This window comes from Aptenodytes forsteri, unplaced genomic scaffold, assembly GCF_000699145.1.
Source record: "Aptenodytes forsteri isolate BGI_AS27 unplaced genomic scaffold, ASM69914v1 Scaffold53, whole genome shotgun sequence".
Lineage (NCBI taxonomy): Eukaryota > Metazoa > Chordata > Aves > Sphenisciformes > Spheniscidae > Aptenodytes > Aptenodytes forsteri.
This window is the reverse complement of record NW_008795909.1, coordinates 6,708,271-6,724,999: the sequence shown is the minus strand read 5'-3', so window position 1 is coordinate 6,724,999 and position 16,729 is coordinate 6,708,271. Positions and strand designations below refer to the sequence as shown.

Genomic DNA, 16,729 nt, shown 5'->3' with positions numbered 1-16,729 from the left:
TGCAGAGGATAAATGCTCAGGGATGGCAGGGAAATTGTCTTGCCTGCAGCTGTTCCTTCCTTTCATTTATTTATTTTTCTTCACAGTGTTAAATATTACCAGCTTGTCACTGTTACTTGAAGCTAAATGCTTTCAGTGCTTAGGTTTGCATTTCAGGCTGTCCAAGGAGCTTCTCAGAGGAAAGAGTTTGTCCCCAGACTGTTGGACCCTGGGAAGCAGTTTCTTGGATTAGGGAGAAGAGGCAGCGGTTTTACCTCTGAAACATGGTTCTGGTGCTGTGCTGACTGCACCCAGCAGCACCCCCGGCAATGCCTGTATGGCCGGGTGCAGGCAGTCCCGAACCAGCACTGGCTGGACGCTGCTTTGAGCACCGCATTGAGCTGGAGCTGAGCTTCAGAGGTGCCCTGCTGCCCTGCAGCCCTGCTCTTCAGCTCGCCCCCCCAGCAGCTCCCAGAGAGGTTTGGCTGAGCAGCATGGCTCTGACTCCTCCATCTGAGCAACCCGTGGAGGGATTGACCCCACTCCCGCATCCCTTTCCCCCGCTGGTGGGGATGGGATGGATATGCTACCCCATGCTCTTCGGTTGGGCAGCAGCAAGTGGGACCTCTGGGGCCCAGCTGTGTCCTCGCTGGGTCTTGGTGAACCCTCACTGTCATCAAGCTGAAGAGCCATTTACTGAGTGCTGAAACCACCAAATACAGTGTTATTTCTATGCTAACATAAACCAGTGGGATAACAAGGGCATTTCACACCTGCACGCCTTCTAAATAGGAGTGTACATGTTCGGTATAGGTTTGACTAGCATTTTGGCTGCTCTTTTAATAATCGACACATCAACTCTTACAGAGCCTTCCTGATAGGGTGTTTTCATCTTTCATTATATATATATATATGACAAAATATGTTGTTGCCATTACACCTTGTTAGGCTGCCTATCAATGTGATGTCTGTTTTAAAGACATGTAAAAAAAAAGTGTAATTCTGCTTGTCAATCTTCCCCGCAGAGAAGGAGACCTTTCTGGATCCCTTTGTGCTGAGGGACCTTCTGCCGACATCGCTGGGGAGTTACTACCGCTACGCAGGTTCTCTGACTACTCCTCCGTGTAGTGAGATCGTGGAATGGATCGTTTTTCGGAAGCCTGTTCCCATTTCTTACCATCAGGTGTGTTTATTTTGTTAACGAAGTCCATCTCTTGATTTGCCCTCTTTAAGACAGTGTTTTCTAAGACAGTGTTTTCAAAACGCGCCGTTTTAATTTTGAGAAAAAAAATGTTTCTGTTGACAAAAGAGGAAGTGTCGGGGGGTTTTTTTTTTTTTTTTTTTTTTTTTTTTTTTTGACAAAAGAGGAAGTGTCGGTGATTTTTTTTTTTCTCTTAAGTAATATTGTTTCTGAACATGAGCCATCAGTCTTAAGAAGACAGTACAACATGAAACCCGGTTTCCTCTCAATGATTTATTTGGTATTGTTTTTGTTAAGATTAAATTAGGCTATGGTGTAAATATTTACATGGAGTTCCTTTTTATTCTTTTTAATTGAAACTTTCTTTTCAAAGTAAAGTGAGTGATTTCAGTTCTGCTCAGATTTAGTAATTTGAACTAATTACATTAGAAAAGACATCCTTCCATTAATTCTCCATGCTTAACTTTTTATAACACAGTAAAGCTACCATTATGTGCTTAGAGAGCTGGTGCACAAATCTTTAAAATTAGCACATAGCAGCTTTTAGTGCAAATAGACACAATGTCTGGGATTTGTCTGGAGAAGAGTGCTCCCAATAAAGTAATGGCTAGATGGAGTCAGATGTTTACCAGTTAAGTGTATTTTGACATTGTTTGTTGTCTTTAGAAAGCCATGCTGCTGAAGTTAGTCTTCCCTTTTATTCAGCTGGCTTAAGCCACTGAAAACAAACTTTTTAAATACACTAATTCTGTAAAGCATAACTGAATAGTTCACTGGGTAATCATGACTGACAGATACTGGTTCTCAAAGATTTCAGAAGTGTGGTAGGCAATCGCCGTGCCCCTGCTCCAGGCTTTTTCCATGTTTTCGAGATCCCATTGCTTCTCCCGTAGACTCATCTTTTTTTGAAGTGCGGTGTTCAAAACCGGTCGCAGTGCTTCAGCTGGGGCCCTCCCGAGGCTGAGGGACATGGCAGGATTCATGTGTCCGGCCACCGCCGTGCTGGCGTTATTTTGCCTTTTTCACAAAAGCGTGACGTCATTGCCCACGTTCAGCTCCTGGTCAGCAGGAACCCCTTTGCTGGAGGCTTTCCCCAGAGCGCTCTCTAGCAGTGCTGAGCACATCATGCGTTCATGCAGCCCACGGTTCTGGCTGAAGCGTGGGACTCTCTGCACATGGTCCTGGTTGAATCGGACCCTTTGTTTTTTTCAGGCTATTTCTCTGATTGTCGAGATCATTTTGAATTCTGTCCTTGCCTGCAGGATACGTGCAATCCCTTGTAGCTTTTCACTACATCAATAAGTTTACTGTTTATTATTTGGTGGCTGCGAGGCCTGGCCCACGCTCAGTTTTATACCCTGTGTACGCATCAGGTGGGCCATGACTTCATTTTTTCTTTTTTAACAAATGCAAATAAACTGGTAAATACCAATTACGACCATCGTTATAATGGTATAAAGGTACTTTATCCTGGCATAGCTTCTTTCCTGTGCTGTACAATAGTAACTGTGCCAAGTCAAGCCTTTAAAATTTGGCGTTGTGCTGCTTTATGCATGCATGTGTGGTTGAAGAGCTGGGAATTCTGTGTGTAGACAGACTTTCATTGATACTACAACACATGTGGAATAAATAATAGTATTCTTCCCCTTGGCAGCTCTTAGATGGGTGTATTTTAAGAGCCTGCCACCCTGCCATTGCTATGATTATTATTTGTTCCTCTAACAGAAACAGTGCAACATAATCCATTGCCATAGTTTAACCTTCTTTATCACAAACCCCGTGAAGCAGTCTGTAATCCCAGAGGAGGAAAGTGATATTGTTTAAGCTTTGTTGCTGTTCCAATTAAATCCTTGCTTTTGTGCAAAATACCTTGCTGTAAAAAGGACAGTGCTGAAGTGGTCCATTTGTGGAGGCTTCTCTATTTTATTCTCAGTGCTCCATCATCGTCATCTTTTCCGATAATTAGACAACAAAACAGGACAAGCTGTGTCACCCTGCAGATGCATTGTAAAGCTAAGTGCATTCAATGACCCAAAGCATGGCATTATCTCTCATAATGCATACCTCAGAGTATCTCATTGTGCTTATAACGGTTTCAGTATTTTTAATTGCCATTTGTATATCCAGCCCTTAGAAAACCGTGCACATCAGGCTTTAATGGTTTGTAATTACATGACTTGGAGTTTTAGATCAGGTTTCCCTGTATCTACAATAGTCTTATAACAGCTTTTCATTTCTTCTTCTGAACGGGAGCTCTTGTACTCCTTGAAGAGCACGAATGTAGCTCCTTGACTGCAGCTTTTATATTTTTTTTTTTTCCTGGCTACAGATAAATTAATTTCTCATTTGTGGTAGATAATATTTTTATAGTAAAAATGAAGTTGAAATGACATATATACATCAACATGTAAAAAGGGAAGGTTAAAAATCATATTTGAATTGGCAGTTGTTAAAAAAATTATATGCAGCTTTTATATTTTTTTTTTTTCCTGGCTACAGATAAATTAATTTCTCATTTGTGGTAGATAATATTTTTATAGTAAAAATGAAGTTGAAATGACATATATACATCAACATGTAAAAAGGGAAGGTTAAAAATCATATTTGAATTGGCAGTTGTTAAAATGCAATTATACCTCCCCAAGGTAGCATGGCAGAAAAAAATATTTTAAAAGTTCTCTCTGAAAGTTTAAAAATTCAATTAATGTCATGGAAGTATAAGCCTAGAGACTTGACTTCAGAGGAGTAGTTGCTACCCAAGTTCTTGAGCTTTTATAAAGTAACCTTAAGCCCTATTAGCTGGGCATTGCAGGATCATCTGTTGGGTTTTTTTCTTAAGACAAAAGTGTAAGGTAATAGTCCCTTTATGCCTTTTTTAACCCATCCGTCAATGCTTCTGAAGGGCTTCTGCTAATAATTAACAAACGGTTTTCAAGATTTTTCAAGATGTTTCTCTGAAGAATCGGAGAGAGAATTGCAGTTGAGAACTGGGGAATAGGGCATTCATCTAAGATGCAAAAAAATTACAATCCAAATCCCACCATCAGTACCTGTGAGACTGGAAGCAGTACCTGAGCTCCCTGCCTGCGATGGGAACGGGTCACTGGCTGGCACCCCTCCCTGCCGGTCACCTGCTGTCCCTCTGCCTCAGTTTCCCTGCTTGTACAGTAAAAGTAGTTGTGATTAGGGGGAAGCTGCTGCTAAAAATATACAAACCTGAGTTGTGCTGTTATCTTGGAGGTGATTGCCTGTAGTGGGACTCAGTTACCTTGGTTTTGTGTTTTAGTGCAGAGCTGCCAAACTCAGGATTAGAGCTGTGTGGTCCGTCCTCTCTCCCTCCCGCTACCCATGCGCTGCTCCCAGTGATAACATTCCTACACATAACTCCATTAGCTCAACGCACCACCCACTCCAAGGGGACTTACTTTTGAAATGAAATGTGTAAAAATTTACTCTCTCCTGCCCTGGGGGTCAGAAAAGTTTTACAGATTTAAGCCTAATAACTCGGATTGTCAAGCCCAGCAGACTGGGCGAGCTGGACAGCAACAGCAAAAGGGGGTTCAGATTACTGGTTTGAAAGGAAATTAAATAATGGTAGTGAGTGCCTCTTGGTTCAGTGGAGGATGCTTCACTGCTCTGTTACACCGTCCTTTGATTATTTTCATCAGTACTATCAACTGAGGCTACAATGATAATTTTTCCCCGTTGCAAGTTTCAGGACCCTCACACACTTCTCCGTAGCTTTTAGAGCAGATGCACTTAATGAAAAGGGTGTAGCTTTCAAAGTGACCTGTCATTAAGCTATGAGTGTAATTCAAGTCCCTTTTTAAAGTCTTGGGCCAGATTCTGTACTCCCAAAATCCATACTATCAATATATGTAATTGATGTTGATGTAAACAATATCAGGACTGAATCCTTCTCTGCTCTGTCTTGCTCAGTCTTTCCAGCAGCAACATAACTAATTCTAGTTCTTGACCTGAATGATAACAAGCTATTAGTAAATGCTATACTGACCTTGATAGCTATGAAAAACATTAGCTCAAAATAGTTTCACCTTAGTTTGCTAGAAATTTCTTTCTAAGAAATACTAAGATACAAAGTAACAGAAAAGTTTTCCAATTACAGTTCTTTCTTACAAGTTAATACATTTTATTAAAAATAGCTCAGATCTGAATCCAACAGAGGAAACTTATTCCCAGAGGAGTATATGCTAACTGTGCCTAAATACATTTATTCTGTGTTATTTTTTTCTCACCCTGTAGTTAGGTATCAGAGGGAACAGCGGTTGGTAGTGAGGTCAGGGCGCTTGGAGCTGGTAGTCCTGAGATTGCTCCACTCTGCTACTGACCTGCTCCTGGGCAAGCCAGCTCATGGGTTTGGGTGTCCATCCTGTAAAGGTGTGACAAACTGCAGTGACCTTCCTGCAGAAGCACTGCAAGACCTGTCTATGAAGCTTAGCCTGGCAGCTAAACTTTGTAAGGTATTCAGAGATAAGGTAGCGTTGCCCTGTCCTGGAGAAGGCTCTCGGGGTGGAATGACCTGGAAGCACTTTTTGACGCGATACTGCGAAACAAAACGGTGCCAGCGGTGAGGAGGGTTTGGCGTGGCTGTGTCATACACAAAATCCTTCCAGACCAGGGGTCTAAGGGCAAATGTTTCCTTGCCCATGACAGATGTCCACGGGTTGCTAGAAAGCCTTCTCCCTTGTTGGGCAGGATAAGCACTGTGCTGAGATAAGACAGTTGGCAGTGATTTCAGCGGGCAGCCTGACTTCCCATGTGGTTTATCAGTCTTGGCATCAACATTTTACTTCCTGCCATTTTACTTTCTTATCAGCCACCCCGATTTCACCACATTGTTTTTCTAATTGACATCCTTTCTCTCCCCTGCCATGATGGCTGCCATCAGCTGGAGGCGTTCTACTCCATATTCACCACCGAACAGCAAGACCACGTCAAGTCTGTGGAGTACCTGAGGAATAACTTCCGACCACAGCAAAGCCTGAACAACAGGAAGGTGTCTAAGTCTGCTGTGAAGGATGCCTGGAGCCAAGACATGACAGACATCTTGGAAAATCCATTTGGCACAGAAGCTTCCAAAGGTAGTAGATTACACTTATTAATTTTGCGCTTGACTAATAGGAGAATTTTTTTTGTCTACTTTGTCATCAAATGGTGTCGAGGATAGCTGTGAGCTACCAAAGAAATAATAGACTGTACGCAGGCATTCCTTGTTGGTATGTGTCAATAGATTAACTAATCCTGTGTGTGTCTGCAATTACCTGTGAAACTCGCTGTCACAAGGTGCCACGGCAATAAAGCCCCAGAATATGCGAGTCTCAAACTGGCGATGTCCCTGTTTCTGCCGACTGGCTGTAGGGCCTTAGAGATGCCTGACAAAAGGGAAATGTGAAGGGACAAGGTCAGAGGTAAAATTTTGTCCCCATTAGCACTGGCTCATTGGGTGTTTGAATGGGAATAGAGTATCCAGATGTGGTTATGGGTTTCATTTTTGCAGTAACAAGACTTTTGAAGAGCCATCGACCTTTTAATCCAACGTTTGTATCAATCTGTTGGTAATGGTGACAGGGGGAAAAACCTCTTCCTTATAGGCAGGTGATTTTCTAATGTCTTGGTGAAGTGTTTCATGTGCCTTTTTGTAAAGCAGCTGGCGCTTGCTTCTGTCAGACACTGGATAATGAGCTGGATGGAGGGGGGTGGGAGGGAGGTTGCAGTTGTTGCGTTGGCAGAGACAGCCCTGGCTAGAGGAGCACATCAAAAATTCTGAGAGAAATGTGTACTGGATAAAATAAGACTAGAAATAAATATCATTTACTACCTTTATTTGCCTTTATTTTATTGAGTGGTGTTATTTATAGGTAGGAGGAATGACATGTACTTCCCAGTCTTCAGTCTCAAGAAGTGCTTGGTGCTTAACCAGTTCTGGATAGAGGTAAAGAAGAGGGGGGCAGTTTGCCAGAAGGAAACAGCTAAGCAGATTTACAAGCTTCCCTTTCATACCTGGCATTTTCACCTGGCCAGGCACAGAAAGCGTAGTTTTTAGAGGACGTGAATCATGAAAACAGCTGCGTTCAGCAACCTCACCCTCCCGAGAGAGTGCTGGAAGAGTGTATTTCTCAGGGCTCATTATTCTGTGAGTGTGCTTATTTATATATATAATATACACGTACACAAACCTCATGTACATTAAAGGTAGCCTTGGGACGGAGAATTTACATCAGAAGTGAGAAGGAGATCTTGGGAATGAAGAAAACCTGCTACGCTCTGATGCTCTGGCCTGCAGTTTTCAATCAGTATTTTAACAGCAACATGTGTCAATATTTATTTCTTCAGTTATATCCTGTGTACATATTACTTACCCAGAACAGTGATGAAAGTTAATAGGTTACATTATGTTAAAAGTGACAAAGCTGACTAGTTTTTATTTTGAGTGCAGCCAAGGTACCTCTGGTACATGTGGTATAGTATTCAGGAAGATTTTACTGCTTTGGCCACGTGCCTGCATATTCCTTGCCTCACTTTTTAAGATTGTAAAAATGCTTTAGGTGATTTTTACCCCTACAATAAATAGCTGAAACCCACAATTTTGACAGAGCATTACAAACGCTAAGGTCTGTATTTAATGGGCTGATCTTGAAGTTGGAAATGTTGATACCGAAGGAGCACTTGAATGACTGGAAAGATTCACATTGACTTTGATCTTTAAGAACTCTAAGGCCCAGATTCAACCAAGTGCACGTGGCTTAGTTAACATGATGTGAGCCAGTCTACAGGAGCAAGGGAGCTGCACAAACGTTAGTCCACATTTAGGTAGCTTGGTGCCTGGGTGCTTGACACCTTACATACTTGGGGACTGGTTTCCTCAGCAGGTTCTCTCTGGGTCCTCTCCCATCATGTCCAGGTACCATAATGCTCTGTACTCGTGCCTGCCTGGGAATTTGAGTTTACGACATGCTCAAGAGAGACCTTCCGGTGGGGGGCATGCGTTCCCCCATTTCCCGTGTTCTGGCAACGTTCAGTGTGCCATCTAATGGCAGGGATGATGCCGGAGTTGGTGATTTTTTTTCCCTTGAGCTTTTGCTATAGGAGGCTAACGGCTGGGCAGCCAGTCTTTTTGTACCGGCTCTGTCAGCTTGTCACTTTTTGGGTTGTGTGCACACCAGGAGACGCTGAAAATAGGTGCATTTTTTTTCATGAACTTAAAAATAAATAGGTTGCTGCAGCGTTGCTAACACAAAATGGATTGTAGTGTATCCTCCAAAGGTTACAGGGATGAGTTATAGCTGTTCCGGAGATATAACAACGTGAATGTTTCTGGCCCCTTCTTTGACAAAGGTGAACAGTGATGATGTGCCTGGTCCACTGCACATTCTGAACTACTGACATATAAATAAAATGAGTTGAAGTCATAATACTTGAGTGAAAGCAAAACCTATTGTTTATTCAGCTAGTAAATACAGTACCTCTTTATATAGTGTCATTCATGCAAAAGTACTGAGAAGCCAAGTGCACAGAGCGCCTCTCAGCCAGACAGTCTAGCATACAAACATAAGGGTGTAGGGTTAGCATAACAAATTTATTTTATGCAGATTCTTCTGCACACCTCATGGTTGCATCTTGATGCTTTCCACGTTGCATTAAGCAATGTGACCAATGGCTGTCACATGTTGGCTCCTCTCTACCCTCCCTGTGCTTAGATATGTGTGTTGTAGAAAAAGGCAAGGTCACGAAAATGCGTCTTTTACTTGCTGCAAGGTGATATGGTTTGTGATGGTCTTCAGCTCTGGAGGGGAAGTTTGGATTTGTTTGTCGGTGTGAATTTTTGCAATTTGTTTCCTCTGTCACACTCTATTAAGTCTGTGGGCAGTATTGCTAATCTAGAAAACAGTACAACGTTCGTTATGTAAGCCTTTCTTATTTTGGAGGAAAATGTGCCCAGAACAATTTGCATAATGTTCAGAATAATTTTCAGAATTCCCCAGTGAATAGGGAATTTCAGATCAGCACAAAGCGATGCAGCTCTGCAGTTGTCCGTTGAGAAACGTGCTATCCTAAACAGTTTGGCACCAAACGGGAATGTCTTTTCTCCCACCTATCAAAGCTATCTCAGGTCACAGAACCGTGACCAGTAGCATAACCTGCAGATACACTGGAGGAAAACTATTTCTCACTTCATGCCAGTCCTCTGAGTATTTCCTTAGCAAAGCCCTCTAAGTGGTGGCATTTGATAAATAAAATGTCTTCTGGGAAAGGCTATTTTAGGTCAACCAAAACTGTCAGTGCATTTGGATCCAATTTGTTAGCCAATATGAATGTTATCAGCCTTTTGTTTTGCAGTTACTCTCCTCTCCCTCCTCTTTTTTAATTTCAAAGGGGCAATGAAGGGAGGGGCAGTGTTTTCAATCATCAGAATACAAGATGGTGAAAATATTTTAGCTAATTTGAAATAGTGTAAAGGGCTAATTTTTCACTTGGGAGTGAAAACTCCAGTTTTCCTTTTCTGTTAGTGTTTAGCAAGAAGAGTTTTCTTTGGTTCCATTATCTCATTCCTTCCTCTTGTTGGCAAAAGCTGATTTAAAACAGTTCTCTTGAGGACTTCTCGTATGCCTGGAATAAAAGCATACACATAAGACCTTTACTGAATCAGAGCCCATGAGCTGAGCTTAATTCTTAAGTTGACCCTGGAGCTGTTTCAAGAAACCGTATAGATCACCTTTAAATATCTTATTTCTGAAATATACCATTCAGGATAAATACTGTTCAGCAATTTAATAGTAGCAACTGGTGGACTGATAATAAACCATCATACAACAATATTTTTTAAGAATATGAAACTTTGAGATTCAAGATATACAGTGCATCATGCTGTTAAATCATGCAGATCATCAGGCCTGTAAAATTTAACAAGAGGGCTCACCAGTGTTACAGTACTGATTTATATAAAGTTTTGCAAAGTTAGAGGTTCTCTGTACAGACGTTAAACCGGGAATGTATTTGTAAAATATTCATCAGATACTGTAAGTATCAGTGAAAGTGGCAGTGTTTGATTTTTTGCACATGACCATCTCTTAAAATTGCTTCCTTTCTTCTCTGGCCTGTCCTCTGTGGCTCAGGACTGTGTTGCTCTGTCACATCACATTTGTGCTCCTGCCTTTTTGTGGGCTGCTTTCAAGCAGCTGTGCTAGAGGGATTCCTAATTATTTATCAGTTTAATAGTGTACATCGTTCTTCAGGGACAAGTGGACAGAATTCTTACATAAAAGTCCATCCAGTTCAAGGACCTAAGTCTGCATGTTCCTTACTACTTTCACATGTTGTCCCATCAAGCAGAGATGTATTTACAAAACATTACCTGCTTCAGTAAAAGTGTAGGCATTGAAGCTCAGGAGGAAAAGGTGTTTCATTTCCTTGTTTTAGGTTGTACCCCATGTGCAACAGTATTTGCCCATTTTATTTTGCTGCTGATTAGGACCATCAAATGTTTCTTTCTCTTTATGTTTTTTTAACGCTGGAAAAAAAAAACCCTTTAACCTTTCTGTCTCATTAAACGTGCTGCAAGCCTCACAACACTTAAACAAGCATCCCATGTGAGGGGCTCTTGACATCAGAGTTTTCTTTCACAGATGCCTGATTACTTCCCCAAAGGTGTCTGATTACTCTTTGCTGGAGTCTCAAATGATGCTGTTTCCCATCAGTGGGAATTCGCCTTAGAGTACCATCTTTAATTATGATCCTAGACAAAGTTAAATAATGAGCAGTCATAAATTCACTCTAGTAAAACTTACTTAGCTTTGGACTCTAAATTAACAGCTGGGACATTTCTCTAGTAGTGTACAGGCAATCATTTTCCTTACTGTTCTTTGTTAAGCGGTAGCGATACACAGTTTGGAAGTCCTTGTAACTTAATGCCACTAAAACGTGGATAAGAAGATATTTGGATTTTCCCTCCCGCATGCTTTGCACTGGAGGCATGGCTCCAGCTGTCGACCTGCAATCAAAGGTACAGCACTGCTCGAGCAAAGCAGTATAGTGCATATTCACTATTTCATGGCTCCTGACATCAGAAATGAAACTAAAGCCTCCTGCGAAGGTACTGCCTTTTCTGCATGGCTGGCATCCTTGCGTTGGGAGTACATCTCCACTGCAGCATCAAAGTCAGTTCTTCTGGAGATTCAGTGCAGTGACATCATCATTTTGAGGCAGATAGTCCAGAGCATTGGCAGCAGTGTTTCTGAATGAGAACAAGTTATTTGTCTCATTTATAGCCTCCGTTATTACTCCCAGTAATTTGTTTTTGCTTTCTAAATGCCCATGTTTTATGAGAACTCTCTCAAAACAACTTTGCAGTCTCTTCATGCCCTCGGGGTTCTCTCTGGGAGGCCAAAAAGGGTGTTAGGCAGAAAAGTTCTACTCTCACAAAATGTAGTTTATATATTTTAGTCAAACCTAAATGACCACAAAATACTGTATAGCAATAAGTGTAATCTATCCAAAACAACGTTGTAAATGTAAATTTAAAATGATACATTATTGACATCTTAACTTGGAATTGCTAAAGCAAAATTATAACTATTTATTTTCTTTAAATGTCTTAGGGAAAACGAAAATAAGCAAGAACGTTTTTTAGTTAATTTACAATATGTTTACCATTACAGTTGATTGTTCTTCTCCTTTGGAAGAATCTGTTTTACAGGTTGATTTCTTCATAGATGAACGACCCCTTCCCAGTTTCCTTGGGTAACTGGACTTTTCCTACTTTCCTTTTTGATTTCGTTATGAAGATTATCCTTTCCCGATTCCATTCCCCTTTAATCAGGTCAGCACCCTACTACTGTGTGCTGGTGCAGATCAATCTATGTATCATTATTAGGATTTCTGCTGGTGCAGCAGACTGGCTCGGTGCAAAAGGTTGCACTTGAGGGTGGTAACACTGTGCTGCTAATTGCTTGCCCTGCATCTTCTTTGCACTGTAGACCTGCCCGGCTGCCACTATACCTCAGTGCTCCAAGTAAGTGTACTCACCTATTGCTGCGAATACCTGCTGTAATCACATTTTAGGCAGAAATTAGTGTGCTCCTTCTGCATATCTCATCCCTTCCACCTCATCCGTGTCTTGCTCTGCAATGCTGGGTCCTCATGTATGCAGCTGACTTGGAGCACGTCATGCAAAAGCAGGAAAGGACAGGCTCCTGCCTTCTGAAGAGTTTCAGATCAGTCAGGTAGAAGGCAAAGCGTTTCAGGAAAAAACCTGACCCATTTTGAGGGGGAATCAGGTACAAAAAGAAGTGGTACATATACCTGACATAGGTCTCATGCTTCCCCTTGCAGTGGCTCTGTTCTGCAGGCTTCTGTTTTCACCTGTAGTAACTTCCGTGTGGTTGTAATGTGAGCAGCGCGTGTCTCTGTGCCTGAATGTAGTGGACAGCTTACCAGTAGATTTATTAATAAACAACAAGTAACTGCTTGCACTTGTTTAGAGATTATAAAGGGCCCAAACCAAAAGAGCAAGAGGAGTTCAGTGTGAAAGTTTAGGTATGGTTTGGGTTCACAGCTGCCACTAAAGCTGGAAGAGCTGAGTACTTGTAAGGGAACTTGATGATTTATTCCATTTACACCTGCAGGGAATTCCTTTCTGCACTGCCTACCTGCCGATCCAACTGTTTGGCCCACAGAAGTACTGATTTTAATTTCAGTCTTGACAGTACTTGGGGCCACGAGTGCCTGCAGCTCATCCCTTGTGTTGGAAAAAGCCTCCAGAAGCTATGAATGGGAAGCTGCTTTCCCGGTCTGATTTTGGGCAGCCCTCAGGCACGTATCGGGATGCTCTGCCTACCCTGTTGGCTTGTTCTTCCTATGCTCCCCGGTCCAAGCAGCCCTTGCCAGGACATTGGAAAGGGCGGCTTGGCTAACGTGGCAAATACACGTCCTTCTGGCAGGAAATCCTCCTTTCTCCCCGTGTTGACACAGCACGTGCCACTGAATGTGATCACACGTGTTGCATCAGACGCACTGTATAAATAAGGACACAGGTGTAGATTTTAAAGACAAATCACCCTCTGTGTGTGCGTGTGTGCAATATAAACACAAAACTTGTGGGGCAGATCCTTGTCAGACATCAGTTTAGCCCAGCATGGCATCTGACGGAGCAAGGTTGATCTGCACCCACTGAGAATTCAGGCCACAGCTGTAGAAATGGTATTTGTGAAATATATTAAATATTTGGGCTCAAACACAACGTAGTAAAACACAGTCCATGCCTTTCAGTAAAACAGGGTCTGTTGCTGTGATGCCATGGAAACTCAAATGCTACAAAGCAAGCCATACAGGAATGAATGCAAATGCTGGTTGTGCGTTCACCTCAGGAAATGGGCAGGCAGCAGAGGGGCGAAACCCAGCCTGCCTAGAGCCCCTCCGTCGGAAGCGCCCCGTGGGCCGGTTTGCTCATGAGGTTATTTCACAGGGCTCATAAAACAAGCGTGGGGTCTGTCCATGTCCCCCACACCTTAAGAAACAACCCTGTCTGTTTGAAGCATAGTGAAAGGTAAGAGCAGGGAAGATAAATAGTCTGTCTCCTAGCTACATTCTGCCTGTGGATTGAAGTAGATCAACACAAATATTTGTGTGTATGGCGTGCTCTGGAGCCTGCAAACGCCTGCTGGCAAAGTGCAGGCAAAGGTAAAGGAAAAATGTGTGCTTCTCTTTAAAGTAATTATCCTTATATATTAATAATGTCATTTATAAGCACTCTGAGAAGTTAACAACGTACACTAAAGCAAAGCAAAAAAATTGCAAACATTTAGTAAAAGGACAGGGGGGAAAATGTTGTAAGTATGCCTCTTTGCACTTTTCTATGTATTAAAGCCTGTGCTGTCTCTGCGTATGATCCTTGTAGTCTATTTGTTATCCTTTGGGAGCACAGCCCTTGCTGAACTCTGAGATTGAATCCGACAGCCCAAAGAATGCTGCTGTTTGTTATGGATCGGAGTGTCTTCCCAGGCATCTCCATTGGGTCACGCCAATACAAGGTAGCTGAATCTGGCACTTGTATCACTTCCCTTACCATGACGTTGATGGCATGGCACTGAAAGCAAGTATGAGTTTTCTCATTGCAGTATAACCCATATTTCTGCATTTCAGGGTTTATTTGAGGTTTTGAGGGTCTAATAATGAGAATGAATATATATGCGTGTGTATATAGATACATATATACAGTTGAAAGTATTTTTCTTCCCTTCTCTGTTGGTGGCATCACTTTTGTCTTGTCTGCAGTCAGGTTCCTGGGGGCTGCAGGGCTGAGTGAAGTCGGTGCAGTATTTTGCCAATAGCACAGGCATCGATGACAGTTTTCAGGCTTCTCTGAAATCAGCTGGGAAACTTGTGGCTGAGTTGGGCATTGTTACAGCAATGGCAGTAAGTGGTCCATCTGTCCTGGAGGACTGGCCCTTCCAACTCCTTCCCAGTGCTGGGGCAGAGGGGAAAGAAACACCCTCTCTCCCCCAAGAGCTTGGCCACCAACTTGTTTGCCCTTATGGGGAAGAGAGGCATGAACCCCCCGTATTGACCTCTCGGTCTCTCTCCTACTGAGCATGTGGGAAGAAATGCCCCATCTACCATCCTCTGTGCTCCTCCTTTGTAAGGGAGAAACACCATTCCCTGCCACCCATCCCCGGCACACTCGGAGCAGGGAGAAAAAAGGAGAAGTGAAGCCCCTCTCACCTTACAGCCAGGAGCTGCCGCCCAGAGCAAGACCAGACCATTGTCCCTGTCTTTTAGCTACCTCTGAGCAGTCCTGATCCAGTAATGGTCTATGGGCACATCCTGATGCCGATGTTTCCTCCTTCCACGTATGAATTGCCTCAGAAGATCCCTGCCCATGTCACCATGAGGGACTTTACTGGCACGTTGCTTTTCTGTGCTGAAAATTGTCAGGGTTTCATCACACAACGTATATCCCACGGTACGGAGGAGAGGAACGGCAGTTTTGCATTGCTGAGACACGCAGCAGGAGGGAGAGAGTGGGATTTTCCAGAAGAGGGCATAGCACAGCTAGAAATAACTGCCTTTAAAGTGGTGACATTTTTATGCGTGGAAGAGCTAACTTAGAGCATTTTTAGAGGATTTTATAAATCCCTCTGAGACCAGTGCCACTGGATTCATCGTATGAGGCACCTGTTTTACAGGGAGAAGGTATACAAGTAATAACCAAATATATGGTTCTTATGCTCTCTCTAACTTTCCCTAAATAGCTCTTTTTACGACCACAGGTAGCATATGCAAAAAGCATGATGAAACCCAGAAAGTTTGGCTGGTTTTGCATTTCTGCCTTTGAAAGAGAAATGTAGGCTGCTCTTAAAAAAAAAACCAAACAAAACAACTGTAATATTCTCTTACATGCCCTTTCTGCATTCATGGGTGTATCTTAACATCAGTGGTGAATTTTTGCAAAACAATAAGCCCCCCTTTTTTGTCTTTCAGCTCTCTGAAATGGAGTTGCCAGGAGCTTTTGGATTAAGCTTTATCAGGCTTCAGTTAGGAAAGCCTCGTGGAGGTTACGTAGCCAAATACAACATACAAATCAAATTATGGGAGAGATGAATGCGGAGTTGTTAAATTAATTTTGTTTGTTCCAGCCCATTGGAATGTTTTTAACATGAAGAAAATAATTCTCTGCTGTATGGCTGGCCTGGCCAGCGCTTAGGACTGTATTAGCATGCTACATTTGTCTGCGAGTGGCAAACAGGTTTTCTCCAGGCTTGAGTGAGCCCTGGAAAACAAGGCTAGCCAAGATGCTGGCTTGCCCCCTGCCTTCCCGGGCAGGCTGATCTGCAGAGAAAAGACTGTGTCACGCTCCCAGACAGCCCCGCACATGGCCAACAGCTGGAAACGCCAGCTGAGGCTGCCCTGTGTCAGGTCAGAGGACTTCCTCCAGATGCACCCGCGCAACCCTCCCTCTTCTGCAGGACTTTTCCATAAGGCAGGAGCCAGCTTGTTTGCCAGGTTTCCAGTTCAGGTCATCCCTGACAGGAGGGTGAGGGTTGTTTTTTTTTTGCTCCGAGATGTCCGAGGCATGCCACGCTCGGGGCATCGCTGCCTGCCACAAGGCATGCCCACGGTACTGCGAATGCGCTTGTCTGTTGAGTGCCTCCGAGATGTAGCCCTGTGGCCCTGGCGAGGCTTTTCTGCCTCCAGGAGTCCTGGCCTGGGCAGTCTGCTAGCCAGGACATAGTGGCTTTGGTGTCCTGCTAGACCTACACAGGGCCAATTCAGGTATCTGCTCAGTATTGCATTACACCACAGAAAGACATCCTGAAAGCCCCCTCAATATTTTTATTATCCCTTAGGATCTGAATTTAAAAGCGAGCATTAGTAATATTTTTTCTAAGTATAGCTGAGATGCTATTTCAATGTGAAATGATGCTGGTTGTTGGTTTCGGTTCTTTTTTTTTCTCAAGCAATCATGAATTCACAGGGTTTTTTTGCTTATTTAGCCTGGTTTAAAAAAAAAAAAAAAAAAAAAAAAAATTGGGT

At 42.9% G+C, this 16,729-nt stretch overlaps 1 protein-coding gene across 1 annotated transcript in view; it reads left to right on the top strand.

Annotated features, from left to right (window-relative positions):
* Window positions 1-16,729, top strand: part of PTPRG (protein tyrosine phosphatase, receptor type G) — a gene marked incomplete at its 5' end in the record, with an annotated part of 334,807 nt that overhangs the window by 224,386 nt on the left and 93,692 nt on the right. Inside the window, 2 exons of the mRNA XM_019473421.1 lie at window positions 1,005-1,162; window positions 6,090-6,282. Of these exons, the coding sequence (XP_019328966.1) occupies window positions 1,005-1,162; window positions 6,090-6,282 (351 nt within the window). The remainder of the gene's footprint in view (window positions 1-1,004; window positions 1,163-6,089; window positions 6,283-16,729) is intronic.